Raw genomic sequence first — 27,070 nt, 5'->3', positions numbered from 1 at the left:
ACAAGGACCCCCAGGTCCCTCTGCACCGCAGCATGTTGTAATTTCTCCCCATTCAAATAATATTCCCTTTTACTGTTTTTTTTCCCAAGGTGGATGACCTCACATTTTCCGACATTGTATTCCATCTGCCAAACCTTAGCCCATTCGCTTAACCTATCTAAATCTCTTTGCAGCCTCTCTTTGTCCTCTACACAACCGGCTTTCCCACTAATCTTTGTGTCATCTGCAAATTTTGTTACACTACACTCTGTCCCCTCTTCCAGGTCATCTATGTATATTGTAAACAGTTGTGGTCCCAGTACTGATCCCTGTGGCACACCACTAACCACCGATTTTCAACCTGAAAAGGACCCATTTATCCCGACTTTCTGCTTTCTGTTAGCCAGCCAATTCTCTATCCATGCTAATACATTTCCTCTGACTCTGCGTACCTTTATCTTCTGCAGTAACCTTTTGTGTGGCACCTTATCGAATGCCTTTTGGAAATCTAAATACACCACATCCATCGGTACACCTCTATCCACCATGCTCGTTATATCCTCAAAGAATTCCAGTAAATTAGTTAAACATGATTTCCCCTTCATGAATCCATGTTGCGTCTGCTTGATTGCACTATTCCTATCTAGATGTCCCGCTATTTCTTCCTTAATGATAGCTTCAAGCATTTTCCCCACTACAGATGTTAAACTAACCGGCCTATAGTTACCTGCCTTTTGTCTTCCCCCTTTTTTAAACAGAGGCGTTACATTAGCTGCTTTCCAATCCGCTGGTACCTCCCCAGAGTCCAGAGAATTTTGGTAGATTATAACGAATGCATCTGCTATAACTTCCGCCATCTCTTTTAATACCCTAGGATGCATTTCATCAGGACCAGGGGACTTGTCTACCTTGAGATCCATTAGCCTGTCCAGCACTACCTCCCTAGTGATAGTGATTATCCCAAGGTCCTCCCTTCCCACATTCCCGTGACCAGCAATTTTTGGCATGGTTTTTGTGTCTTCCACTGTGAAGACCGAAGCAAAATAATTGTTTAAGGTCTCAGCCATTTCCACATTTCCCATTATTAAATCCCTCTTCTAAGGGACCAACATTTACTTTAGTCACTCTTTTCCGTTTTATATATCGGTAAAAGCTTTTACTATCTGTTTTTATGTTTTGCGCAAGTTTACTTCCGTAATCTATCTTTCCTTTCTTTATTGCATTCTTAGTCATTCTTTGCTGTTGTTTAAAATTTTCCCAATCTTCTAGTTTCCCACTAACCTTGGCCACCTTATACGCATTGGTTTTTAATTTGATACTCTCCTTTATTTCCTTGGTTATCCACGGCTGGTTATCCCTTCTCTTACCGCCCTTTTTCACTGGAATATATTTTTGTTGAGCACTATGAAAGAGCTCCTTAAAAGTCCTCCACTGTTCCTCAATTGTGCCACCGTTTAGTCTGTGTTCCCAGTCTACTTTAGCCAACTCTGCCCTCATCCCACTGTAGTCCCCTTTGTTTAAGCATAGCCATCATCATCATCATCATAAGTGAGGATGATTTGCTTCCATGCCAAAAAGGGATGAGTTCACAGGTGTTTCAATAAAGGACCTAATATTCCGGATCCTGAACTACATCCTGAAGGGTGGAAGATGCCTGTGGGTGGATTTTTTTAACGTGGGGTGACTGTTGAACACCAGCCACCGCACGGGGCTCGACAGAGCTGGGTCTTGGTCCAGTGGCAAGGGTTAACCAGGACGAACGGAGACCTGCTCTGCTGCACAGACCTAGTGTGCGCACATATCGCACAGTGTGTGGGCTGGGCCCGTGCTGCCCCTGGGCCCTCGTCTCTCCTGGGCCCCGGTCACTTCCCTCTACAATCTCTCGCCGCTCCATCGCCCCCTCCAGCTGTGCCTGCCCGCACTGCGATCAGTGACCGGGCTTCGTAGCCGTCGCCCTCCTGCAGCACGCGCTGCTCCCTGCAGTGGTCTGTCACCGCACACTGCTCCCTCCAATGGCCCCGGCCGGAGCTTTTTGTTTTTATTAGCCAGTGGGTAACACTCTCGCCTCTTGAGTCAGAAGGTTATGGGGTCACATCTCACTCCCGAGACGTGAGCTGACACTCCAGTGCGGTGCTGAGGAAGCGCTACACTGTCAGATGGAACCGTCTTTCACGTTTGCCAAATTTGCTGGAGTTCTTTGAGGATGTAACGATAAAGGGGAACCAGTGGATGTGGTGTATTTGGACTTCCAGAAGGCATTCGGTAAGGAGCGACGCAAAAGGTTACTGCGCAAGATAAAAGCTCACGGGGTTGGAGGTAATATATCAGCATGGATAGAGGATTGGCGAACTAACAGAAAACAGAGAGTCGGGATAAATGGGTCATTCTCTGGTTGGCAACCAGTAACTAGTCGGGTGCTGCAGGGATCAGTGCTGGGACCCCAACTATTTACAATCTATATTAACGACTTGGATGGAGGGACCGAGTGTAACGTAGCCAAGTTTGCTGATGAGACAAAGACAGGTGGCAAAGCAAGTTGTGAGGAGGACGCAAAGAATCTGCAAAGGGATATAAACAGGCTAAGTGAATGGGCACAATTTTGGCAGGTGGAGTATAATGTGGGAAAGTGTGAGGTTATCTACTTTGGAAGGAAAAAATAAAAAAGCAAATTATTATTTAAATGGGGAGAGATTACAAAGTGCTGCAGTACAGCGGGACCTGGGGGTCCTTGTGCATGAAACACAATCGGTTAGTATGCAGGTACAGCAAGTGATTTGGAAGGCAAATGGAATGTTGGCCTTCATTATACGTGGGATTCATAGAAACATAGACAATAGGTGCAGGAGTAGGCCATTCAGCCCCTCGAGCCTGCACCACCGTTCAATATGATCATGGCTGATCATTCACCTCAGTACTCCACTCCTGCTTTCTCTCCATACCCCTCGATCCCTTTAGCCGTAAGGGCCACATCTAACTCCCTTTTGAATATATCCAACGAACTGGCCTCAACAACTCTCTGTGGTAGAGAATTCCACAGGTTCACCACTCTCTGGGTGAAGAAGTTTCTCCTCATCTCGGTCCTAAATGGCTTACCCCTTATCCTTAGACTGTGACCCCTGGTTCTGGACTTCCCCAACATCGGGAACATTCTTCCTGCATCTAACCTGTCTAAACCCGTCAGAATTTTAAACGTTTCTATGAGATCCCCTCTCATTCTTCTGAACTCCAGTGAATACAAGCCCAGTTGATCCAGTCTTTCTTGATATGTCAGTCCCGCCATCCCGGGAATCAGTCTGGTGAACCTTCGCTGCACTCCCTCAATAGCAAGAATGTCCTTCCTCAAGTTAGGAGACCAAAACTGTACACAATACTCCAGGTGTGGCCTCACCAAGGCCCTGTACAACTGTAGCAACACCTCCCTGCCCCTGTACTCAAATCCCCTCGCTATGAAGGCCAACATGCCATTTGCTTTCTTAACCGCCTGCTGTACCTGCATGCCAACCTTCAATGACTGATGTACCATGACACCCAGGACAGAGAGGTGATCTTATTGAAATGTATAAGATACTGAGGGGGGCTTGACAGGGTAGATGCAGAGAGGATGTTTCCCCTCGTGGGGGAATCTAGAACGAGGGGGCACATAGTTTCAGAATAAGGAGTCACCAATTTAAAACGGAAATGTGGAGGAATCTGTGGAATTCTCTTTCCCAGAGAGCTGTGGAGGCTGGGTCATTGAATGTATCTAAGGTGGAAATAGTCAGATTTTTGCAGGGAGTGGCGGGAGTGGTCATGGGGAGCGGGCGGGGAAGTGGACCTGAGTCCATGATCAGATCAGCCATAATCTGATTGAATGGCGGAGCAGGCTCGAGGGGCCGAATGGCCTGCACCTGGTTCATATTACTAGTGTTCTTTGGGATGAGACGCTAAACCGAGGCCCCGTCTACTCTCCCAGGTGGACGTAAAAGATCCCACGGCACTATTTTGAAGAAGAGCAGGGGGCCATTCTCCCCGATGTCCCGGTTAATATTTATCCCTTAATCCACATCTCTTAAAAAAGCAGTCATTATCACATCGCTGTTTGTGGGAGCTTGCTGTGCGCAAGTTGGCTGCCGCGTTTCCTACATCATCATCGTAGGCAGTCCCTCGAAATCAAGGAAGACTTGCTTCCACTCCAAAAATGAGTTCTCAGGTGGCTGAACAGTCCAATACGGGAACCACAGTCCGTGTCACAGGTGGGACAGACAGACGTTGAGGGAAGGGGAGGGTGGGACTGGTTTGCCGCACGCTCCTTCCGCTGCCTGCACTTGTTTTCTGCATGCTCTCGGCAAAGAGACTCGAGGTGCTCAGCGCCCTCCCGGATGCACTTCCTCCACTTAGGGCGGACTGGTCTTTGGCCAGGGACTCCCAGGTGTCGGTGGGGATGTTGCACTTTATCAGGGAGGCTTTGAGGGTGGTCCTTGAAACGTTTCCTCTGCCCACCTGGGGCTCGCTTGCCGTGAAGGAGTTCCGAGTAGAGCGCTTGCTTTGGGAGTCTCGTGTCGGAGCATGCAGACAATGTGGCCCACCCAACGGAGACATCGTTGGCGGTATTTCTCCAGCGACTCGAGGTGTCTACTGTACATGGTCCATGTCTCTGAGCCATACAGGAGGGCGGGTATTACTACAGCCCTGTAGACCATGAGCTTGGTGGTGGATTTGAGGGCCTGGTCTTCAAACACTCTTTTCCTCAGGCGGCTGAAGGCTGCACTGGCGCACTGGAGGCGGTGTTTGATCTCGTCGTCGATGTCTGCCCTTGCTGATAACAGGCTGCCGAGATATGGGAAATGGTCCACGTTGTCCAGGGCTGCGCTGTGGATCTTGATGAATGGGGGGCAGTGCTGTGTGGCGGGGTCAGGTTGGTGGAGGACCTTTGTCTTACGGATGTTGAGTGTAAGGCCCATGCTTTTGTACGCCTCGGTGAAGGTGTTGACGATGACTTGGGAGTCCAGCCTCTGAGTGTGCGCAGACGCAAGCGTCGTCCGCGTATTGTAGCTCGACGACAGAGGATGGGACATGTTTCCTACATTACAACCAGGCCCTCAAAGCTGCCACCAAGCTCATGGTCCACAGGGCTGTAGTAATACCCGCCCTCCTGTATGGCTCAGAGACGTGGACCATGTACAGAAGACACCTCAAATCGCTGGAGAAATACCACCAGCAATGTCTCCGCAAGATCCTACAAATCTCCTGGGACGACAGACGCACCAACGTTAGCGTCCTCGACCAGGCCAACATCCCCAGCATTGAAGCACTGACCACACTCGACCAGCTCCGCTGGGCAGGGCCACATTGTCCGCATGCCTGACACAAGACTCCCAAAGCAAGCGCTCTACTTGGAACTCCTTCACGGGCAAACGGGCCAAAGGTGGGCAGAGGATACGTTACAAGGGACCACCCTCAAAGCCTCCCTGATATAAAGTGCGACATCCCCACCGACACCTGGGAGTCCCTGGGCCAAAGACCAGTCCGCCCTCAGTGGAGGAAGTGCATCAGGAGGGTGCTGAGCATCTCGAGTCTCATCGCCGAGAGCATGCAGTGCTGAGGGAGCGTCGCACTGTCGGAGGGGCGGTGCTGAGGGAGTGCCGCACTGTCGGAGGGGCGGTACTGAGGGAGCACCGCACTGTCAGAGGGGCGGTGCTGAGGGAGTGCTGCACTGTCGGAGGTGCAGTACTGAGGGAGCACCGCACTGTCAGAGGGGCGGTGCTGAGGGAGTGCTGCACTGTCGGAGGGGCAGTACTGAGGGAGCACCGCACTGTCGGAGGGGCAGTACTGAGGGAGCGCTGCACTGTCGGAGGGGCAGTACTGAGGGAGCTCCGCACTGTCTGAGGGGCAGTACTGAGGGAGCTCTGCACTGTCGGAGGGGCGGTACTGAGGGAGCGCCGCGCTGTCAGAGGGGCAGTACTGAGGGAGCCCCGCGCTGTCGGAGGGGCGGTACTGAGGGAGCGCCGCGCTGTCGGAGGGGCAGTGCTGAGGGAGCCCCGCGCTGTCGGAGGGGCGGTACTGAGGGAGCGCCGCGCTGTCGGAGGGGCAGTGCTGAGGGAGCGCCGCACTGTCGGAGTTGCAGCGGAAGGAGCGTGCGGCAAACCAGTCCCACCCACCCTTACCCTCAACGGCTATCTGTCCCACCCTTGGCAGGGACTGTAATTCCCATTTGGAGTGTTCAGCCACCTAAGAACTCACTTCAAGAGCGGAAGCAAGTCTCCCTCGATTTCGAGGGGGCTGCCTGAGATGATGATATATAAATGCAAGTCTTTCTTTCTCAACCTATCCTGCCACCTTCAACGATTTGCGCACCCACGTTCCTGCACCCGCTTTTAAAATTGTGCGTTGGTGACATTGGAAATGGGAACGCACCATACAATGCTACTGCGTGGGTCGGGGGTGGGGGGGAGTGGAGCTGAGTCCATGATCAGATCAGCCATGATCAGATTCTTTGGAAGACTTGTGCAATTGGCCCCAAGCCCATTGGCCCAGCTGAGTCCACCAAATCCCACAGTGCAATCCAAGGGAGAGATGGCCCATGCCTTGGATTGGCCACTGCACGTGCCAATCAAGGAGAAGCCTGGCCGCTAATTGGCTGAAAAGACAGAAGGGTGCTCCTGCTGCTGCTGATTGGTCTGCAGCACGCAGGCTGTCAATCAAAGCTGGAATCCGCGGGCTGCGATTGGCCCGGGCTTGCTTCTGGGTAATGTATCCATTTGCTGAAATGACAAGGGCTTCCCCCAGAAAGGAAATTTGCAGAGGGTGCATCAGTGAAGAACTGGATTTTCTGTCAGCCAGCTTCTCAACCCTTGTGAGGTCTTCCTGCACAGCAGTAATCCAGGTTTTTCAGCAAAATCTGCCCAGGACACAGCTGCCAGAGTGCCATTGCAAGTTAACCCCTAACCCACCCAGGCCAAAGACTGCAGCCAGCTTCAGGCAAAAGCCCTGAGGCTGTGGGGTGGGTGGGTACAGGGGCTACAGTGCATCACTCAAATCCAGAGAAAAGCAAAACTAACAAGGTAACACCCTTCATTTCTTGTTTATTTCAGTTGACTTTCAGGGACTTCCACCTGCCAAGGTGGTGTGAGCAGATGCTGCCATGAATGATGTTTAAAAGGGGACTGGACAAGTCCTATTTTCTTCCCCCCCCCCCCCCTGTCCTCCTCCAAAGGTGCTCAGCTGTGGATCACAGGTCAGCACGCTCGCCTCTGAGTCAGAAGGTTGTGGGGTTCAGGTGCTACCCCAGGAACTTGAGCACTTAAATCTAGGCTGACGCTCCCGGGGCAGTGCTGGGGGAGCGCCGCACTGTCGGAGGGGCAGTACTGAGGGAGTGCCGCACTGTCGGAGGGGCGGTACTGAGGGAGCGCCGCGCTGTCGGAGGGGCAGTACTGAGGGAGCGCCGCGCTGTCGGAGGGGCGGTACTGAGGGAGCACCGCGCTGTCGGAGGGGCGGTACTGAGGGAGCGCCGCACTGTCGGAGGGGCGGTGCTGAGGGAGCGCCGCACTGTCGGAGGGGCAGTACTGAGGGAGCTCCGCACTTTCGGAGGGGCGGTGCTGAGGGAGCGCCGCACTGTCGGAGGGACGGTACTGAGGGAGTGCCGCACTGTCGGAGGGGCAGGACTCGGGGAGCGCCGCACTGTCGGAGGGGCGGTACTGAGGGAGCGCCGCACTGTCGGAGGGACAGTACTGAGGGAGCGCCGCACTGTCGGAGGGGCGGTGCTGAGGGAGCGCCGTGCTGTCGGAGGGGCGGTGCTGAGGGAGCACCGCACTGTCGGAGGGGCAGTACTGAGGGAGCGCTGCACTGTCGGAGGGGCAGTACTGAGGGAGCACCGCACTGTCGGAGGGGCAGTACTGAGGGAGCGCTGCACTGTCGGAGGGGCAGTACTGAGGGAGCTCCGCACTGTCTGAGGGGCAGTACTGAGGGAGCTCCGCACTGTCGGAGGGGCGGTACTGAGGGAGCTCCGCACTGTCGGAGGGGCAGTACTGAGGGAGCGCCGCGCTGTCCGAGGGGCGGTACTGAGGGAGCGCCAGACTGTCGGAGATGCCGTCATTCGGATGAGACGTTAAACCAAGGCCCCGTCTGTTCTCTCAGGTGGACGCACAGGCATGACGGGTCGAGGCTCTCTCAGATGTATTTTGAAGAAGAGCAGGGGCATTATCCCCAGTGTTGAGGCCAATATTTATCCCTCAATCAATAAAACAAAAACAGATTATCTGGTCATTGTCACATTGCTGTTTGTGGGAGCTTGCTGTGCGCAAATTGGCTGCTGCGTTTCCCACAATACAACAGTGTCCGCACTCCAAAAGTACTTCATTGGCTGTAAAGTGCTTTGAGATGTCCAGTGGTCGTCAAAGGCGCTATATTAATGCAAGTCTTTGCTTTACCTCTTTGGCTTTTGGTCAACTGCCCCAATATCTCCTTGCATGGCTTGGGTGTCAAAATGTGCTCACTCTTGGCTCTCGTCAAGCGCCCAGCCTGTGCCCTGGACAATATTTTTTTTCCCCTCAATCAACATCGCTTGGGGGGGGGGGGGGGGAACAGATTATCTGGGTCATTATCACATTGCTGTTGTGGGAGCTTGCTGTGCGCAAATTGGCTGCCGCGTTTACAACAGTGACTACACTTCAAAAAGTACATCATCGCCTGTTGAGCGCTTTGGAACTCCGGTGGTCCTAAAAGATGCTATATAAATGCATATTCTTCCTTTGTTGGGATGTTTTGCTATGTCTGTCTGAGGCTGAACCAGACTGTTCGCAACCTCGATGTCATATTTGACCCTGAAATGAGCTTCCCAACACATATCCCGCAGCATAACTAAAACCGTTGATTTCCACCTCCGTATCATCGCCCGTCTCCGGCCCCTGCCTCAGCTCATCTGCTGCTGAAGCCCTCATCCGTGCCTTTGTTACCTCCAGACTTGACTATTCCAATGCATTCCTGGCTGGCCTCCCACATTCTACCCGACGTAAACTCGAGCTGATCCAAAAATCGGCTGCCCCCATGTCCTAACTCGCACCGAGTCCCGCTCACCCATCACCCCCTGTGCTCTCTGCCCCCGTGTCCTAACTCGCACCGAGTCCCGCTCACCCATCACCCCCTGTGCTCTCTGCCCCCGTGTCCTAACTCGCACCGAGTCCCGCTCACCCATCACCCGCTGTGCTCACTGATCCCGTGTCCTAACTCGCACCGAGTCCCACTCACCCATCACCCCCTGTGCTCACTGCCCCGTGTCCTAACTCACACCGAGTCCTGCTCACCCATCACCCCCTGTGCTCTCTGCCCCGTGTCCTAACACACACCGAGTCCCGCTCACCCATCACCCCCTGTGCTCACTGACCCCGTGTCCTAACTCACACCCAGTCCCACTCCCCCATCACCCCCTGTGCTCACTGATCCCGTGTCCTAACTCGCACCGAGTCCCGCTCACCCATCACCCCCTGTGCTCACTGCCCCGTGTCCTAACTCACACCGAGTCCTGCTCACCCATCACCCCCTGTGCTCACTGACCCCGTGTCCTAACTCGCACCGAGTCCCGCTCACCCATCACCCCCTGTGCTCGCTGACCGACATTGGCTTCTGGTTAAGCAACATCTCGATTTCAAAATTCTCATCCTTGTTTTCAAATCACTCCATGGCCCTCGCCCCTTCCCTATCTCTGTAACCTCCTCCAGCCCCTACACCCCTCCCGATCTCTGTAACCTCCTCCAGCCCCGACACCCCTCCCTATCTCTGTAACCTCCTCCAGCCCCGACACCCCTCCCTATCTCTGTAACATCCTCCAGCCCCGACACCCCTCCCTATCTCTGTAACCTCCTCCGGCCCCACAACCCCCCGAGATGTCTGCGCCCCTCTAATTCTGCCCTCTTGACCATCCCTGATTATAATCGCTCCACCATCGGTGGCCGTGCCTTCTGTTGCCTGGGCCCCAAGCTCTGGAACTCCCTCCCTAAACCTCTCCGCCTCTCTACCTCTCTCTCCTCCTTCAAGACGCTCCTTAAAACAGACCTCTTTGACCAAGCTTTTGCTCACCTGCCCTAATTTCTCCTTGTGTGGCTCGGAGTCAAATTTTTTTGTCTCATAATACTGATGTGAACCACCTTGGGACGTTTCACGACATGAAAGGCGCTATATCAATACCAGTTGTTGTTGTTGAACCTGCAGAGCTAAGGACAAAAAGCAGGGGGTATGAGACATGGCTTGGCGGTTCTTTCAAAGAGACGCACAGGCACGACAGGTCGAGGTGCTCAGCGCCCTCCCGGATGCACTTCCTCCACTTAGGGGCGGACTGGTCTTTGGGCCCAGGGACTCCCAGGTGTTGGTGGGGATGTTGCACTTTATATCAGGGAGGAGCTTTGAGGGTGGTCCCTTGTAACGTTTCCTCTGCCCACCTTTGGCCCGTTTGCCCGTGAAGGAGTTCCGAGTAGAGCGCTCGCTTTGGGGAGTCTCGTGTCTGGGGGGACATGCGGACAATGTGGCCCTGCCCAGCGGAGCTGGTCGAGTGTGGTCAGTGCTTCGATGCTGGGGATGTTGGGCCTGGTCAAGGACACTAACGTTGGTGCGTCTGTCCTCCCGGGGGATTTGCAGGATCTTGCAGAGACAGCGTTGGTGGTATTTCTCCAGCGACTCGAGGTGTCTACTGTACATGGTCCGTGTCTCTGAGCCATACAGGAGGGCGGGTATCACTACAGCCCTGTAGACCATGAGCTCGGTGGTGGATTTGAGGGGCCTGGTCTTCAAACACTCTTTTCCTCAGCCGACCGAAGGCTGCACTGGCGCACTGGAGGTGGTGTTGGATCTCGTCGCCAATGTCGGCCCTTGTTGATAAGAGGCTCCCGAGGTATGGGAAATGGTCCACGGTGTCCAGGGCCGGGCCGTGGATCTTGATGACCTTTGTCTTGCAGATGTTTAGCGTATGGCCCATGCTTTCTTCGCTCTGGCTGTCTTTCTCTCTCTCTCGCTCGCTCGCTCGCGCTCTCTCGCACTCTCTCTTCCTCCCCCCCCCTTCTCTCTCCCTCCCCCTCTTCTCTCTCCCTCCCCCCCTTCTCTCTCCCTCCCCCCCCTTCTCTCTCCCTCCCCCCCCCTTCTCTCTCCCTCCCCCCCCCTTCTCTCTCCCTCCCCCCCCCTTCTCTCTCCCTCCCCCCCCCTTCTCTCTCCCTCCCCCCCCCTTCTCTCTCCCTCCCCCCCCTTCTCTCTCCCTCCCCCCCCTTCTCTCTCCCTCCCCCCCCCTTCTCTCTCCCTCCCCCCCCTTCTCTCTCCCTCCCCCCCCTTCTCTCTCCCTCCCCCCCTTCTCTCTCCCTCCCCCCCCTTCTCTCTCCCTCCCTCCCCTTCTCTCTCCCTCCCCCCCCTTCTCTCTCCCTCCCCCCCCCTTCTCTCTCCCTCCCCCCCCCTTCTCTCTCCCTCCCCCCCCTTCTCTCTCCCTCCCCCCCCCTTCTCTCTCCCTCCCCCCCCCCTTCTCTCTCCCTCCCCCCCCTTCTCTCTCCCTCCCCCCCCCTTCTCTCTCCCTCCCCCCCCCCCTTCTCTCTCCCTCCCCCCCCCTTCTCTCTCCCTCCCCCCCCTTCTCTCTCCCTCCCCCCCCCTTCTCTCTCCCTCCCCCCCCCTTCTCTCTCCCTCCCCCCCCTTCTCTCTCCCTCCCCCCCCTTCTCTCTCCCTCCCCCCCCCTTCTCTCTCCCTCCCCCCCCTTCTCTCTCCCTCCCCCCCCCTTCTCTCTCCCTCCCCCCCCCCTTCTCTCTCCCTCCCCCCCCTTCTCTCTCCCTCCCCCCCCCCCCTTCTCTCTCCCTCCCCCCCCTTCTCTCTCCCTCCCCCCCTTCTCTCTCCCTCCCCCCCCTTCTCTCTCCCTCCCCCCCCTTCTCTCTCCCTCCCCCCCCTTCTCTCTCCCTCCCCCCCCTTCTCTCTCCCCCCCCCTTCTCTCCCCCCCCCTTCTCTCTCCCCCCCCCTTCTCTCTCCCCCCCCCTTCTCTCTCCCCCCCCCTTCTCTCTCCCCCCCCCTTCTCTCTCCCCCCCCTTCTCTCTCCCCCCCCCTTCTCTCTCCCCCCCCCTTCTCTCTCCCCCCCCTTCTCTCTCCCCCCCCCTTCTCTCTCCCCCCCCCTTCTCTCTCCCCCCCCCTTCTTCTCCCCCCCCCTTCTCTCTCCCCCCCCCTTCTCTCTCCCCCCCCCCTCTTCTCTCTCCCCCCCCCCTTCTCTCTCCCCCCCCCCCTTCTCTCTCCCCCCCCCCCTTCTCTCTTCCCCCCCCCCTTCTCTCTTCCCCCCCCCCTTCTCTCTCCCCCCCCCTTCTCTCTCCCCCCCCCTTCTCTCTCCCCCCCCCTTCTCTCTCCCCCCCCTTCTCTCTCCCCCCCCTTCTCTCTCCCCCCCCCTTCTCTCTCCCCCCCCCTTCTCTCTCCCCCCCCCTTCTCTCTCCCCCCCCCTTCTCTCTCCCCCCCCCTTCTCTCTCCCCCCCCTTCTCTCTCCCCCCCCCCCTTCTCTCTCCCTCCCCCCCCCTTCTCTCTCCCTCCCCCCCCCTTCTCTCTCCCCCTCCCCCCCCCTTCTCTCTTCCCCCCCCCCTTCTCTCTCCCTCCCCCCCCCTTCTCTCTCCCTCCCCCCCCCCTTCTCTCTCCCTCCCCCCCCCCTTCTCTCTCCCTCCCCCCCCCCTTCTCTCTCCCTCCCCCCCCCTTCTCTCTCCCTCCCCCCCCCCCCCTTCTCTCTCCCTCCCCCCCCTTCTCTCCCTCCCCCCCCCTTCTCTCCCTCCCCCCCCCCCCCCCTTCTCTCTCTCCCCACCCCCCCCCCCCCTCTTGGCGGCCCAAAGCGCCTCGCATCCTCTTGAATTGCCTCAGACGTGAATGCAGTGGCCATTTTCTGCACCGCACGGTCTCCATGGTCTGGAGATACTGGTTGGGGGAGCGGAAGACAGAAAGACTTACTATATCAAGCACCATTTCACAACCTCGGGACGTACCGAAGCGCTTTACAACCAATGTAAGTACGTTTGAAGTGTAGTCACTGTTGTAATGTAGGAAATGCGACAGTGTGCACAGCAAGCTCCCACAAACAGCAAAATGATTATGACCAGATAATCTGTTTTTAGTGATGCTGGTTGAGGGATAAATTTGACCCAGGACACTGGGTGAACGTTCCCCTATTCTTCTTCCAATAGCGGCTTTGGGATCTTTTACGTCCAACTGAGAGAGCAGACGGGGCCTCGGTTTAAAGTCTCATTTGCAAAACGGCAACTCCGACAGTGCTGCGCTCCCTCAGTACTGCCCCTCCGACAGTGCGGTGCTCCCTCAGTACTGCCCCTCCGACAGTGCGGTGCTCCCTCAGTACCGCCCCCTCCGATAGTGAGCGCTCCCTCAGTACTGCCCCTCCGACAGTGCGGCACTCCCTCAGTACTGCCCCTCCGACAGTGCGGCACTCCCTCAGTACTGCCCCTCCGACAGTGCGGCACTCCCTCAGTACTGCCCCTCCGACAGTGCGGCGCTCCCTCAGTACTGCCCCTCCGACAGTGCGGCACTCCCTCAGTACTGCCCCTCCGACAGTGCGGCGCTCCCTCAGTACTGCCCCTCCGACAGTGCGGCTCTCCCTCAGTACTGTCCCTCCGACAGTGCGGCTCTCCCTCAGTACTGCCCCTCCGACAGTGCGGCGCTCCCTCAGTACTGCCCCTCCGACAGTGCGGCACTCCCTCAGTACTGCCCCTCCGACAGTGCGGCGCTCCCTCAGTACTGCCCCTCCGACAGTGCGGCTCTCCCTCAGTACTGTCCCTCCGACAGTGCGGCTCTCCCTCAGTACTGTCCCTCCGACAGTGCGGCACTCCCTCAGTACTGCCCCTCCGACAGTGCAGCACTCCCTCAGCACTGCCCCTCCGACAGTGCAGCACTCCCTCAGCACTGCCCCTCCGACAGTGCAGCACTCCCTCAGTACTGCCCCTCCGACAGTGCGGCACTCCCTCAGTACCGTCCCTCCGATAGTGAGTGCTCCCTCAGTACTGCCCCCTCCGACAGTGCGGCACTCCCTCAGTACTGCCCCTCCGACAGTGCGGCATTCCCTCAGTACTGCCCCTCCGACAGTGCAGCACTCCCTCAGTACTGCCCCCCCGACAGTGCGGCGCTCCCTCAGTACCGCCCCTCCGACAGTGCGGGGCTCCCTCAGTACCGCCCCTCCGACAGTGCGGCGCTCCCTCAGTACCGCCCCTCCGACAGTGCGGCGCTCCCTCAGTACCGCCCCTCCGACAGTGCGGCGCTCCCTCAGTACCGCCCCTCCGACAGTGCGGCGCTCCCTCGGTACCGCCCCTCCGACAGTGCGGCGCTCCCTCAGTACTGCCCCTCCGACAGTGCGGCGCTCCCTCAGTACTGCCCCTCCGACAGTGCGCCGCTCCCTCAGTACCGCCCCTCCGACAGTGCAGCGCTCCCTCGGTACTGATAACCGGGGGAGTGTCAGCCTTATATTTGGAGATCGTGTCTCTGGAGTGTGTCGGGCTCAAGGCAGGGATGGCTGGAGGTGATTGAGCTGAACTTTAATGCCTCAAGAGTTGATGAAGGGGAGGGGCTATGGACTGTCGTGGTCCTCAGTGCCCCGAGTGAGGATGATAGTAACAGATTTCGGGAGGAGATCGCAACACCGGTGAAATGGTGCCTATGACAGATGAAATTTAACGTAGTGATGTGTAAAGTTGATCAATTTTGGAAGGAAGAATAAGGAGAGGAAATATAAACTGAATGGTACAAATTGAAAGAGGGGTACAGTGACAGAGGGACCTGGTGGGGGGGGGGGTGTGGTGTACACAAATCATTGAAGGTGGCAGGGAAGGTTAAAACATAGAAACATAGAAAATAGGTGCAGGAGTAGGCCATTCGAGCCTGCACCACCATTCAATATGATCAATGGCTGATCATTCCCTCTGTACCCCATTCCTGCTTTCTCTCCATACCCCTTGATCCCTTTAGCTGTAAGGGCCACATCTAACTCCCTTTTGAATATATCCAACGAACTGGTCTCAACAACTTTCTGTGGTAGAGAATTCCACAGGTTCACAATTCTCTGGTTGAAGAAGTTTCTCCTCATCTCGGTCCTAAATGGCTTACCCCTTATCCTTAGACTGTGACCCCTGGTTCTGGACTTCCCCAACATCGGGAACATTCTTCCTGCATCTAACCTGTCCAGTCCCATCAGAATTTTATGTTTCTATGAGATCCCCTCTCATTCTTCTAAACTCCAGTGGATACAAGCCCAGTTGATCCAGTCTCTCCTCATATGTCAGTCCCGCCATCCCTGGATTCAGTCTGGTGAACCTTCGCTCCACTCCCTCAATAGCTTGAACGTCCTTCCTCAGATTAGGAGACCAAAACTGAACACAATATTCCAGGTAAGGCCTTACCAAGGCCCTGTACAACTGCAGTAACACCTCCCTGCTCCTATACTCAAATCCCTCGCTATGAAAGCCAATATACCATTTGCTGCCTTCACCGCCTGCTGTACCTGCATGCAAAACTTCAATGACTGATGTACCATGACACCCAGGTCTCGTTGCACCTCCCCTTTTCCTAATCTGTCACCATTCAGATAATATTCTGCCTTCCTGTTTTTGCCACCAAAGTGGATAACCTCACATTTATCCACATTATACTGCATCTGCCATGCATTTGCCCACTCACCTAACCTATCCAAGTCACCCTGCAGCCTCTTAGCGTCCCCCTCACAGCTCACACCGCCACCCAGCTTAGTGTCATCTGCAAACTTGGAGATATTACATTCAATTCCTTCATCTAAATCATTGATGTATATTGTAAATAGCTGGGGTCCCAGCACTGAGCCCTGCAGCACCCCACTAGTCACTGCCTGCAATTCTGAAAAGGACCCGTTTATCCCGACTCTCTGCTTCCTGTCTGCCCAACCAGTTCTCTATCCACGTCAGTATATTACCCCCAATACCATGTGCTTTGATTTTGCACACCAATCTCGTGTGTGGGACCTTGTCAAAAGCCTTTTGAAAGTCCAAATACACCACATCCACTGGCTCCCCCTTGTCCACTGTACTCGTTACATCATCAAAAAATTCTAGAAGATTTGTCAACCCTTTCATAAATCCATGCTGACTTGGACCGATCCTGTCACTGCTTTCCAAATGTGCTGCTATTTCATCTTTAATAATTGATTCCAACATTTTCCCCACTACTGATGTCAGGCTAACCGGTCTATAATTACCCGTTTTCTCTCTTCCCTCCTTTTTTTTTTTTTAAAAGTGGGGTTACATTCGCTACCCTCCAGTCCATAGGGTTGGGAAGGCTGATGACAAGGCATATGGGATCCATGGCTTTATTAATAAGAGTCCAAAAGCAAGGAAGCTGTTGTCAAATCTTTATCAATTTTTGATCCGAGCGTTGAGGCTGCAGAGAGGCTGCAGAGGAGATTGACCAGAATGGTTCCGGGGATGAGGGGACTTCAGTGACGTGGAAAAAGACTGGAGAGGCTGGGGTTGTGCTCCTTGGAGCCGAGAAGGTTAAGGGGAGACTTGATCGAGGGGCTCAAAATCATGAGGGGTTTCGTCAAGAGTGAACCAGGAGAAAGTGTTTGCGGTGGCAGAAGGGTCGGTCAACGGAGGGCCCAGAACTCCGGTGGGAGAGGCAACCAGACAATTATTTTTGCGCAGTGCCTCGTTGTGATCTGGAATGTGCTGTCTGAAAGAGCGGTGGACACGGTGACTGTCAAAAGTGAATTGGATAAATAGGAGAATAGCATTACAGGGTTGGGTGCGGGGGGGGGGAGAGCAGGGAGTGGGATTAATTGCGGAGCTCGACCAAAGAGCCGACACGGGCACGATGGGCCGAATGGCCTCCGACCGTACTGTGTCAGCATAGCCCCCGAGTTAGGGAGGGAGTAAAAATTGGCCAACGTTCCCAGCATCGAAGCACTGACCACACTCGACCAGCTCCGCTGGGCAGGGCCACATCGTCCGCACGCCCCCCAGACACGAGACTCCCCAAAGCGAGCGCTCTGAACTCCTTCACGGGCAAGCGGGCCAAAGGTGGGGCAGAGGAAACGTTACAAGGGACCACCCTCAAAGCCCCTCCCTGATATATAAAGTGCAACATCCCCACCGACACCTGGGAGTCCCTGGGCCCAAAGACCAGTCCGCCCCTAAGTGGAGGGAGTGCATCCGGGAGGGGGCGCTGAGCACCTCGAGTCTCGTCGCCGAGAGCGCGCAGAAACCAAGCGCAGGCAGCGTGCGGCAAACCAGTCCCACCCTCCCCTTCCCTCAACGTCTGTCTGTCCCACCTGTGACAGGTACTGTGGTTCCCCGTATTGGGACTGTTCAGCCACCTTTTTAGAGTGGGAAGCAAGTCTTCCTCGATTCCGAGGGACTGACTATGATGCAATCAGCCATGGTTCCGTCTTCTGAACTCTGTTGGGTGACCTCTGCCTGATTGTGTGTCTATCTCTGTGTTTACATCCGCTCCTCCCATGCCTCATTGTTCCTGTTAATTATATCACCATTGACCGAGATTGGAATTGGCTCCAGCTGATCTCCAATCTCCAAACTTGATCGGGTTGAACGGCATTGCACACCGGTTGTCCAGGACTAAGGCAGCAAGTCCACAACCCTGTTCTCTTGGCCCCCGGCCCCAGCCCGCGCCCTCCCATCTCTCGTCCCGCCAACCTGGGCTCGAGACGCCGACAATGGAGACGGGTAGGTCTGCCACGCTGCCCCGAGGATGGTGTGAACACTTTGCTCGGGAACTGCGGTTCTGAGTGTGTGAGTGCACGTGTGAGTGTGTGTCGCTTGTGGCTCAGCGGGCGTGACTCTCACTCGCTCTCGCCTCTTGAGTCAGAAGGTCATGGGTTCCAGCCCCTTTCACTCGAGAGGCGAGAGTCCCATAATCCAAACCGACACTCCCCAGTTGCCAGCACTGCGGCAGTACTGAGGGAGCGCCGCGCTGTCGGAGGGGCAGTGCTGAGGGAGCGCCGCACTGTCGGAGGGGCGGTACTGAGGGAGCGCCGCACTGTCGGAGGGGCAGTACTGAGTGAGTGTCGCACTGTCGGAGGGGCAGTACTGAGGGAGTGCCGCACTGTCGGAGGGGCAGTACTGAGGGAGTGCCGCACTGTCGGAGGGGCGGTACTGAGGGAGTGCCGCACTGTCGGAGGGGCAGTACTGAGGGAGTGCCGCACTGTCGGAGGGGCGGTACTGAGGGAGCGCCGCACTGTCGGAGGGGCAGTACTGAGAGTGCCGCACTGTCGGAGGGTCAGTACTGAGTGAGCGTCGCACTGTCGGAGGGGCAGTACTGAGGGAGTGCCGCACTGTCGGAGGGGCGGTACTGAGGGAGCGCCGCACTGTCGGAGGGGCGGTACTGAGGGAGTGCCGCACTGTCGGAGGGGCGGTACTGAGGGAGTGCCGCACTGTCGGAGGGGCGGTACTGAGGGAGCGCACTGTCGGAGGGGCAGTACTGAGGGAGCGCCGCACTGTCGGAGGGGCAGTACTGAGGGAGCGCCGCGCTGTCGGAGGGGCAGTACTGAGGGAGCGCCGCGCTGTCGGAGGGGCAGTACTGAGGGAGTGCCGCACTGTCGGAGGGGCAGTACTGAGGGAGCCCCGCACTGTCGGAGGGGCAGTACTGAGGGAGCGCCGCACTGTCGGAGGGGCAGCACTGAGGGAGCGGAGGTGCCGGCTTTTGGATGAGACGTTATATCGAAGGCCCTGTCAGTTCTCTCAGGAGATCCCACAGCCACTATTGGAAGAAGAGCAGGGAGTTCACACTGGGCCAATATTTATCCCTCATGCAGCATCACTAAGAACAGATGTGACGGTGTTGTGATCGAGTGGCTTGGACAAATGGTGCAGTTGAGTGACAGTTCAAATCCCATCTTTGGCTGTTGTGGAGCAGAATTTCTAAGCGATTGTGTCGATGCAGCCGATATTCCCCTCGAGTTTAGACGAAGGAGAGGTGATCTCGTTGAAACAGACAAAATTGTCAAGAGACTTGACGGGGTAGATGCAGGGAGGATGTTTTCCCCCGGGCTCTGGGGAGTCGAGAACCAGGGCTCACACAGCCTCACTAAGGGGTCGGCCATTTAGGACTGAGATGAGGAGAAATTACTTCTCTGATGGTAGTGAATCTTCAGAATTCTCCAACCCGGAGGGCGATGGAGGCTCAGTCGTTGAGAAGGTAAGAAGTAGGAGCAGGCCATTCGGCCCCTCGAGCCTGCTCCGCCATTCAATAAGACCATGGGCTGATCCGATCGTGGACTCAGCTCCACTTCCCCGCCCGCTCCCCATAACCCCTTGACTCCCCTTGTCTATCTCCACCTTAAATATATTCAATGTCCCAGCCTCCACAGCTCTCTGAGGCAGCGAATTCCACAGATTTACAACCCTCTGAGAGAAGAAATTCCTCCTCATCTCAGTTTTAAATGGGCGGCCCCTGATTCTGAAACTATGTGCCCCCCTAGTTCCAGATTCCCCCCACGAGGGGAAACATCCCTCTCTGCATCCACCCTGTCGAGCCCCCCTCAGTATCTTGTATGTTTCAATAAGATCGCCTCTCATTCTTCTAAACTCCAATGAGTCGGGGCCCAACCTGCTCAACCTTTCCCTCATCAGACAACCCCCTTCATCTCAGGAATCAACCGAGTGAACCTTCTGTCAAAGGGATTTGAGATATTGAGGTAGGAGATCGGCCATGGTCTCATTGAAGGGCCGAATGGACTACCCCGCTCCGATTGTTTTTTTATACGTGACCTGGTCATTTATCACGTTGCTGTTCCTGGGAGCTTGCTGTGCGCTGAATTGGCTTGGCTCGTTTCCATCATTCCCAAAGCGACTGCACTTCAAAAAGTACTTTGCTGTCTGTGTGGCGCTCAGGCTGTGAAAAGGAATGCAAGGCCTCCCTCTCTCTCCGGCTGCGAGGCAGTTCGATCACTCACAACAATGGGGCCGCATCCTGCAGCAACTCACCAGGGCCCCCGAATGGAGCGGTGGCCCAGTACTTGGGGGGCTGCTCCCCACCTGGCCCACCCCCGGGCTTCCAGTCGGTTTGCTCAGCCTCCTGAGTCTTGTCTGTGAAGGTTGGTTCAGTCATCCACAGAAAATCCCAATTTAGCGGATAAATTTACAGAACTTTCGCACGCGCTCCCTCTCTCTCTCTCTCGCTCGCGCGCTCTCTCTCTCTCTCTCGCTCGCGCGCTCTCTCTCTCTCTCGCTCGCGCGCTCTCACTCTCTCTCGCTCGCGCGCTCTCACTCTCTCTCGCGGGCACTCACACGAAAAGGCCCAGGCTCCATTCCCGGCCTGCCTCGCCTGATATATAGAGTGGGGTCAGGAGGGCTATATAATTCATGCCTTTGTTACCTCTAAATTTGACTATTCCAACGCACTCCGGGCCGGCCTCCCACATTCTACCCGACGTAAACTTGAGGTGATCCAAAACCCGGCTGTCCCCGTGTCCTAACTCGCACCCAATCCCACTCACCCATCATCCCCTGTGCTCACTGACCCCGTGTCCTAACTCACACCCAGTCCCACTCACCCATCACCCCCTGTGCTCACTGCCCCGTGTCCTAACTCACACCCAGTCCCACTCACCCATCACCCCCTGTGCTCACTGCCCCCGTGTCCTAACTCACACCCAGTCACACTCACCCATCACCTCCTGTGCTCACTGCCCCGTGTCATAACTCGCACCCAGATCCGCTCACCCATCACCCCCTGTGCTCACTGCCCCCTGGCTCCCGGTTAAGCAACGCCTCGATTTCAAAATTCTCATCCTTGTTTTCAAATCATTCCATGGCCCTCGCCCCCTCCCTATCTCTGTAACCTCCTCCAGCCCCTACACCCCCTCCCTATCTCTGTAACCTACTCCAGCCCCTACACCCCTCCCTATCTCTGTAACCTCCTCCAGCCCCTACACCCCCTCCCTATCTCTGTAACCTCCTCCAGCCCCGACACCCCTCCCTATCTCTGTAACCTCCTCCAGCCCCTACACCCCCTCCCTATCTCTGTAACCCCCTCCAGCCCCTACACCCCTCCCTATCTCTGTAACCTCCTCCAGCCCCTACACCCCTCCCTATCTCTGTAACCTCCTCCAGCCCCTACACCCCTCCCTATCTCTGTAACCTCCTCCAGCCCCTACACACCTCCCTATCTCTGTAACCTCCTCCAGCCCCTGCACCCCTCCCTATCTCTGTAACCTCCTCCAGCCCCTACACCCCTCCCTATCTCTGTAACCTCCTCCAGCCCCACAACCCCCCGAGATGTCTGCACCCCTCTAATTCTGCCCTCCTGACCATCCCTGATTATAATCGCTCCACCATCGGTGGCCGTGCCTTCTGTTGCCTGGGCCCCAAGCTCTGGAACTCCCTCCCTAAACCTCTCCGCCTCTCTCTCCTCCTTCAAAACGTTCCTCAAAACCGATCTCTTTGACCAAACGTTTGGTCACCTGTCCTTAATTTCTACTTATGCGGCTCGGTGTCACATTTTTATCGCGTAACGCGCCTGAGGAGCACCTTGGGACGTTTCACTGCGTTTAAAGGTGCCATATATAAATAGAAGTTGTTGTTGTTGTAATTAGGCCAAGTCTGCCGGGGGTGGCTGGGAGCAGGGCCCGGGGAGGAGACCATGTGGAGCAGAACCGAGGATCTAAGGCCGGTTCAGGCCCATCGCTCGATCTCTCTCTCTTTCGGATGAGATGTTAAACCGAGGCCCTGTGCTCGCTGTCCGCTTGGATGTAAACGATCCCACGGCCGTATTTCGACAAAGAGCAGGGGGAGTTGCCCCCGGTACCCTGCCCAATATTTATCCCTCAAGCAACACGACAAAAAAAAAAACACATTGTCTGGCCATCATCACATTGCTGTGTGTGGGAGCTTGCTGTGCACAAATCGGCGTTTCCCACAGTACGACAGTGACCACACCACAAAAAAAACGACTTGATTGGCTGTAAAGCGCTTTGAGACAGCCGGTGGTGGTGAAAGGTGCTATACAAATGCAAGTCTTTTTCATTTTTTTTTTTTCTTTTCTCTCTCCCTCTCCCCGGAGCAGCCCATCCTGAGCTGGGTCGTGGCTGAGGGAGCGATGAAGCGCCGGAGGGGTTAACTTACGACAGCCCTCGTGGTTCAGCCCCTGATTGAGCATCTCATAGAAAATAGGTGCAGGAGTCGGCCATTCGGCCCTTCGAGCCTGCACCACCATTCAATAAGGTCATGGCTGAACACGCAACCTCAGTACCCCTTTCCTGCTTTCTCTCCATACCCCTTGATCCCTTTAGCCGTAAGGGCCACATCTAACTCCCTCTTGAATATGTCCAACGAACTGGCCTCAACAACTCTCTGTGGTAGAGAATTCCACAATTCTCTGGGTGAAGGAGTTTCTCCTCATCTCGGTCCTAAATGGCTTACCCCTTATCCTTAGACTGTGAGCCCTGGTTCTGGACTTCCCCAACATCGGGAACATTCTTCCTGCATCTAACCTGTCCAGTCCCGTCAGAATTTTATATGTTTCTATGAGATCCCCTCTCATTCTTCTAAACTCCAGTAAATATAAGCCCAGTCGATCCAGTCTCTCCTCATATGTCAGTCCTGCCATCCCGGGAATCAGTCTGGTGAACCTTCGCTGCACTCCCTCAATAGCAAGAATGTCCTTCCTCAGATTAGGAGACCAAAACTGAACACAATACTCCAGGTGTGGCCTCACCAAGGCCCTGTACAACTGCAGTTCGACCTCCCTGCTCCTATACTCAAATCCCCTCGCTAAGAAGTCTCCCTCTCTCTCTCTCTCTCTCTCTCTCTCTCTCTCTCCCAGATCGCAAGGTGCGTTGGGCTGTTCCCGATTCTCCACAGCCAACCATGACGCGGGATATCCGGCTCAAGTACGAGATCGCGGCCAGCGTCTTTTACCAGAGTTACAATCCCAAGGAGGTGATCGGGAGGTGAGTTACCCGTCCGCAAAGGGCCGTTAGGCTTGTGTTTCCTCCCCTGACCCTCTGTGCCTGATGTGTCCATGCGTCCGATAGTGTGCAAGGCTCTCGCCTCTGAGTCAGAAGGTTGTGGGTTCGAGTCCCACTCCAGGGACTTGTGCACAAAAATCTAGGCTGACACTGGAGCGCAGTGCTGAGGGAGTGCCGCACTGTCGGAGGGACAGTACTGAGGGAGTGCCGCACTGTCGGAGGGGCAGTACTGAGGGAGCGCCGCACTGCACTGTCGGAGGGGCAGTACTGAGGGAGCGCCGCACTGTCGGAGGGGCAGTACTGAGGGAGCGCCGCACTGCACTGTCGGAGGGGCAGTACTGAGGGAGCGCCGCACTGCACTGTCGGAGGGGCAGTACTGAGGGAGCGCCGCACTGTCGGAGGGGCAGTACTGAGGGAGCGCCGCACTGTCGGAGGGACAGTACTGAGGGAGTGCCGCACTGTCGGAGGGGCAGTACTGAGGGAGCGCCGCACTGCACTGTCGGAGGGGCAGTACTGAGGGAGCGCCGCACTGTCGGAGGGGCGGTACTGAGGGAGCGCCGCACTGTCGGAGCGACAGTACTGAGGGAGTGCCGCAGTGTCGGAGGGGCAGTACTGAGGAAGCGCTGCACTGTCGGAGGGGCAGTACTGAGGGAGCGTCGCACTGTCGGAGGGGCAGTACTGAGGGAGTGCCGCACTGTCGGAGGGGCAGTACTGAGGGAGTGCCGCATTGTCGGAGGTGCCGTCTTCCGGGTGAGACGTTAAACCGAGGCCCCGTCTGCTCTCTCGGGTGGAAGTAAAAGATCCCACGGCACTATTTCGAAGAAGAGCAGGGGGAGTTATCCCCGGTGTCCTGGGGCCAATATTTATCCCTCAATCAACCGAACAACAACAGATTATCTGGGTCATTATCACATTGCTGTGTGTGGGAGCTTGCTGTGCACAGATTGGCTGCCAATCGTGACGGCATTCCAAATGTACTTCATTGGCTGTAAAGTGCTTTGAGATCCTGGGAGGACAGACGCACCAACGTTAGCGTCCTCGACCAGGCCCAACATCCCCAGCATCGAAGCACTGACCACACTCGACCAGCTCCGCTGGGCAGGGCCACATTGTCCGCATGTACCCCCAGACACGAGACTCCCCAAAGCAAGCGCTCTACTCGGAACTCCTTCACGGGCAAACGGGCCAAAGGTGGGCAGAGGAAACGTTACAAGGGACCACCCTCAAAGCCCCTCCCTGATATAAAGTGCAACATCCCCACCGACACCTGGGAGTCCCTGGGCCCAAAGACCAGTCCGCCCCTAAGTGGAGGGAGTGCATCCGGGAGGGGGCGCTGAGCACCTCGAGTCTCGTCGCCGAGATCGTGCAGAAACCAAGCGCAGGCAGCGGAAGGAGCGTGCGGCAAACCAGTCCCACCCTCCCCTTCCCTCAACGTCTGTCTGTCCCACCTGTGACTGGGACTGTGGCTCTCGTATTGGGCTGTTCAGCCACCTGAGGACTCATGTTCAGAGTGGAGGCAAGTCTTCCTCGATTCCGAGGGACTGACTATGACGACGATGATGATGATGATGATGATGATGATGTCATGAGAGGCGATAACTATATATTTTGGGCACTTGTTAGTGTGTGTGTGCCCGTGAATATATGCGTGTATCCGTTAGTGTTTATGGACATCAAGGTTCACTTTGTTCTCCACAGCCTGTTTGTTTTTGAGTGCGTGGACCCTTTTCATTTCCGGACTTGTGTGGTATTTACGCTGGGCAACAACTTGCAAGGGACTATTCCTGTTGCTGTGTGACTGTGCGGCATTGGCCATTGGCGCACGTCATCATCATCATCATAAGTAGCCCCTCGGAATCGAGGAAGACTTGCATCCACTCTTAACATGAGTCCTTCGGTGGCTGAACAGTCCCAATACGGGGAACCACAGTCCCTGTCACAGGTGGGACAGACAGACGTTGAGGGAAGGGGAGGGTGGGACTGGTTTGCCACACGCTCCTTCCGCTGCCTGCGCTTGGTTTCTGCGCGCTCTCGGCGACGAGACTCGAGGTGCTCAGCGCCCTCCCGGATGCACTTCCTCCACTTAGGGCGGACTGGTCTTTGGGCCCAGGGACTCCCAGGTGTCGGTGGGGATGTTGCACTTTATATCAGGGAGGCTTTGAGGGTGGTCCCTTGTAACGTTTCCTCTGCCCACCTTTGGCCCGTTTGCCCGTGAAGGAGTTCCGAGTAGAGCGCTCGCTTTGGGGAGTCTCGTGTCTGGGGGGCGGGGACGTGCGGACAATGTGGCCCTGCCCAGCGGAGCTGGTCGAGTGTGGTCAGTGCTTCGATGCTGGGGATGTTGGGCCTGGTCGAGGACGCTAACGTTGGTGTGTCTGTCCTCCCGGGGGATTTGTAGGATCTTGCGGAGACAGCGTTGGTGGTATTTCTCCAGCGACTTGAGGTGTCTACTGTACATGGTCCATGTCTCTGAGCCATACAGGAGGGCAGGTATCACTACAGCCCTGAGGACCATGAGCTTGGTGGTGGATTTGAGGGCCTGGTCTTCAAACACTCTTTTCCTCAGGCGGCCCAAAGGCTGCACTGGCGCACTGGAGGCGGTGTTGTATCTCGTCGCCAATGTCTGCTCTTGTTGATAGGAGACTCCCGAGGTTTGGGAAATGGTCCACGTTGTCCAGGGCCGGGCCGTGGATCTTGATGACTGGGGGGGCAGTGCTGTGTGGTGAGGACAGGCTGGTGGAGGACCTGTGTCTCACGGATGTTTAGCGTAAGGCCCATGCTTTCGTACGCCTCGGTAAATCCGTCGACTTCGATTTGCCGCCCTTGCATGCGTCCGTCTATGGCTGTGTGCGCGCTCCAGGCACGAGTGGGCTCGGCTGTGAGGCCCTCCCGACTGCCCAATAGCCCGCCAGAGAGGCGAGTGATTGGAGGGCGGCGGGACGTGTGTGAGGCAAGAGGCAGCAGTGCGCGGGTGGGCGGGGCAGGGCAACGGTTGGTGGCAGCTCTCCCTCCGCAGCCGTGTTGACAAGCCGGCCTTTTCCCGTTTCCCCTTTCTCCCCCCAGGGGAGTGAGCAGCGTGGTCCAGAGATGCGTCCACAAGAAGACGGGCAGGGAGTACGCGGTGAAGATCGTCGAGGTGACAGCCGAGAGCATGAGCGAGGCCCAGCTGAACGAGGTGCGCAGCTCCACGCAGAAGGAGATCGAGATCCTGCAGATGGTCTCTGGCCACAAAAGCATCAGTGAGTCCGCCCTCTCCCTCTCTATCTCTCTATCTCTCTATCTCTCTATCTCTCTATCTCTCTATCTCTCTCTCTCTCCCTCTCCCTCTCCCTCTCCCTCTCCCTCTCTCTATCTCTCTCTACCTCTCTCTATCTATCTCTCTATCTATCTCTCTATCTCTCTCTATCTCTCTCTATCTCTCTCTATCTCTCTCTATCTCTCTCTATCTCTCTCTATCTCTCTCTATCTCTCTCTATCTCTCTCTATCTCTCTCTATCTCTCTCTATCTCTCTCTATCTCTCTCTATCTCTCTCTATCTCTCTCTATCTCTCTCTATCTCTCTCTATCTCTCTCTATCTCTCTCTCTCTAGATCCTGCAAATCCCCCGGGAGGACAGACGCACCAACGTTAGCGTCCTCGACCAGGCCCAACATCCCCAGCCATCGAAGCACTGACCACACTCGACCAGCTCCGCTGGGCAGGGCCACATTGTCCGCACGTCCCCCCCAGACACGAGACTCCCCAAAGCAAGCGCTCTACTCGGAACTCCTTCACGGGCAAACGGGCCAAAGGTGGGGCAGAGGAAACGTTACAAGGGACCACCCTCAAAGCCCCTCCCTGATATAAAGTGCAACATCCCCACCGACACCTGGGAGTCCCCGGGCCCAAAGACCAGTCCGCCCCTAAGTGGAGGGTGTGCATCCCGGGAGGGCGCTGAGCACCTCGAGTCTCGTCGCTGAGAGCGCGCAGAAACCAAGCGCAGGCAGCGGAAGGAGCGTGCGGCAAACCAGTCCCACCCTCCCCTTCCCTCAACGTCTGTCTGTCCCACCTGTGACAGGGACTGTGGCTCCCCGTATTGGACTGTTCAGCCACCTGAGGACTCGTGTTAAGAGTGGAAGCAAGTCTTCCTCGATTCCGAGGGACTGCCCATGATGAACCTGCGCCCACCCCCGGCGCCCC

The 27,070-nt window shown here is 56.3% G+C and overlaps 1 protein-coding gene across 3 annotated transcripts in view; it reads left to right on the top strand.

Moving 5' to 3' along the window:
- Positions 1-27,070, top strand: part of LOC139242048 (phosphorylase b kinase gamma catalytic chain, skeletal muscle/heart isoform-like) — a 68,013-nt gene that overhangs the window by 6,580 nt on the left and 34,363 nt on the right. The window contains exons 1-3 of one of the 3 annotated variants that reach the window (XM_070870187.1): positions 6,711-7,019; positions 22,750-22,876; positions 25,955-26,130. In XM_070870187.1, coding sequence (XP_070726288.1) covers positions 22,794-22,876; positions 25,955-26,130 — 259 coding nt within the window. In that variant the 5' untranslated portion in view covers positions 6,711-7,019; positions 22,750-22,793. Of the gene's footprint in view, positions 1-6,710; positions 7,020-22,749; positions 22,877-25,954; positions 26,131-27,070 lie in introns of those variants that run through there. The other 2 variants (XM_070870186.1, XM_070870188.1) reach the window with 2 other exon arrangements.

Source organism: Pristiophorus japonicus, unplaced genomic scaffold (assembly GCF_044704955.1).
Source record: "Pristiophorus japonicus isolate sPriJap1 unplaced genomic scaffold, sPriJap1.hap1 HAP1_SCAFFOLD_118, whole genome shotgun sequence".
NCBI lineage: Eukaryota > Metazoa > Chordata > Chondrichthyes > Pristiophoridae > Pristiophorus > Pristiophorus japonicus.
This window is presented reverse-complemented; position numbering and strand designations above follow the sequence as displayed.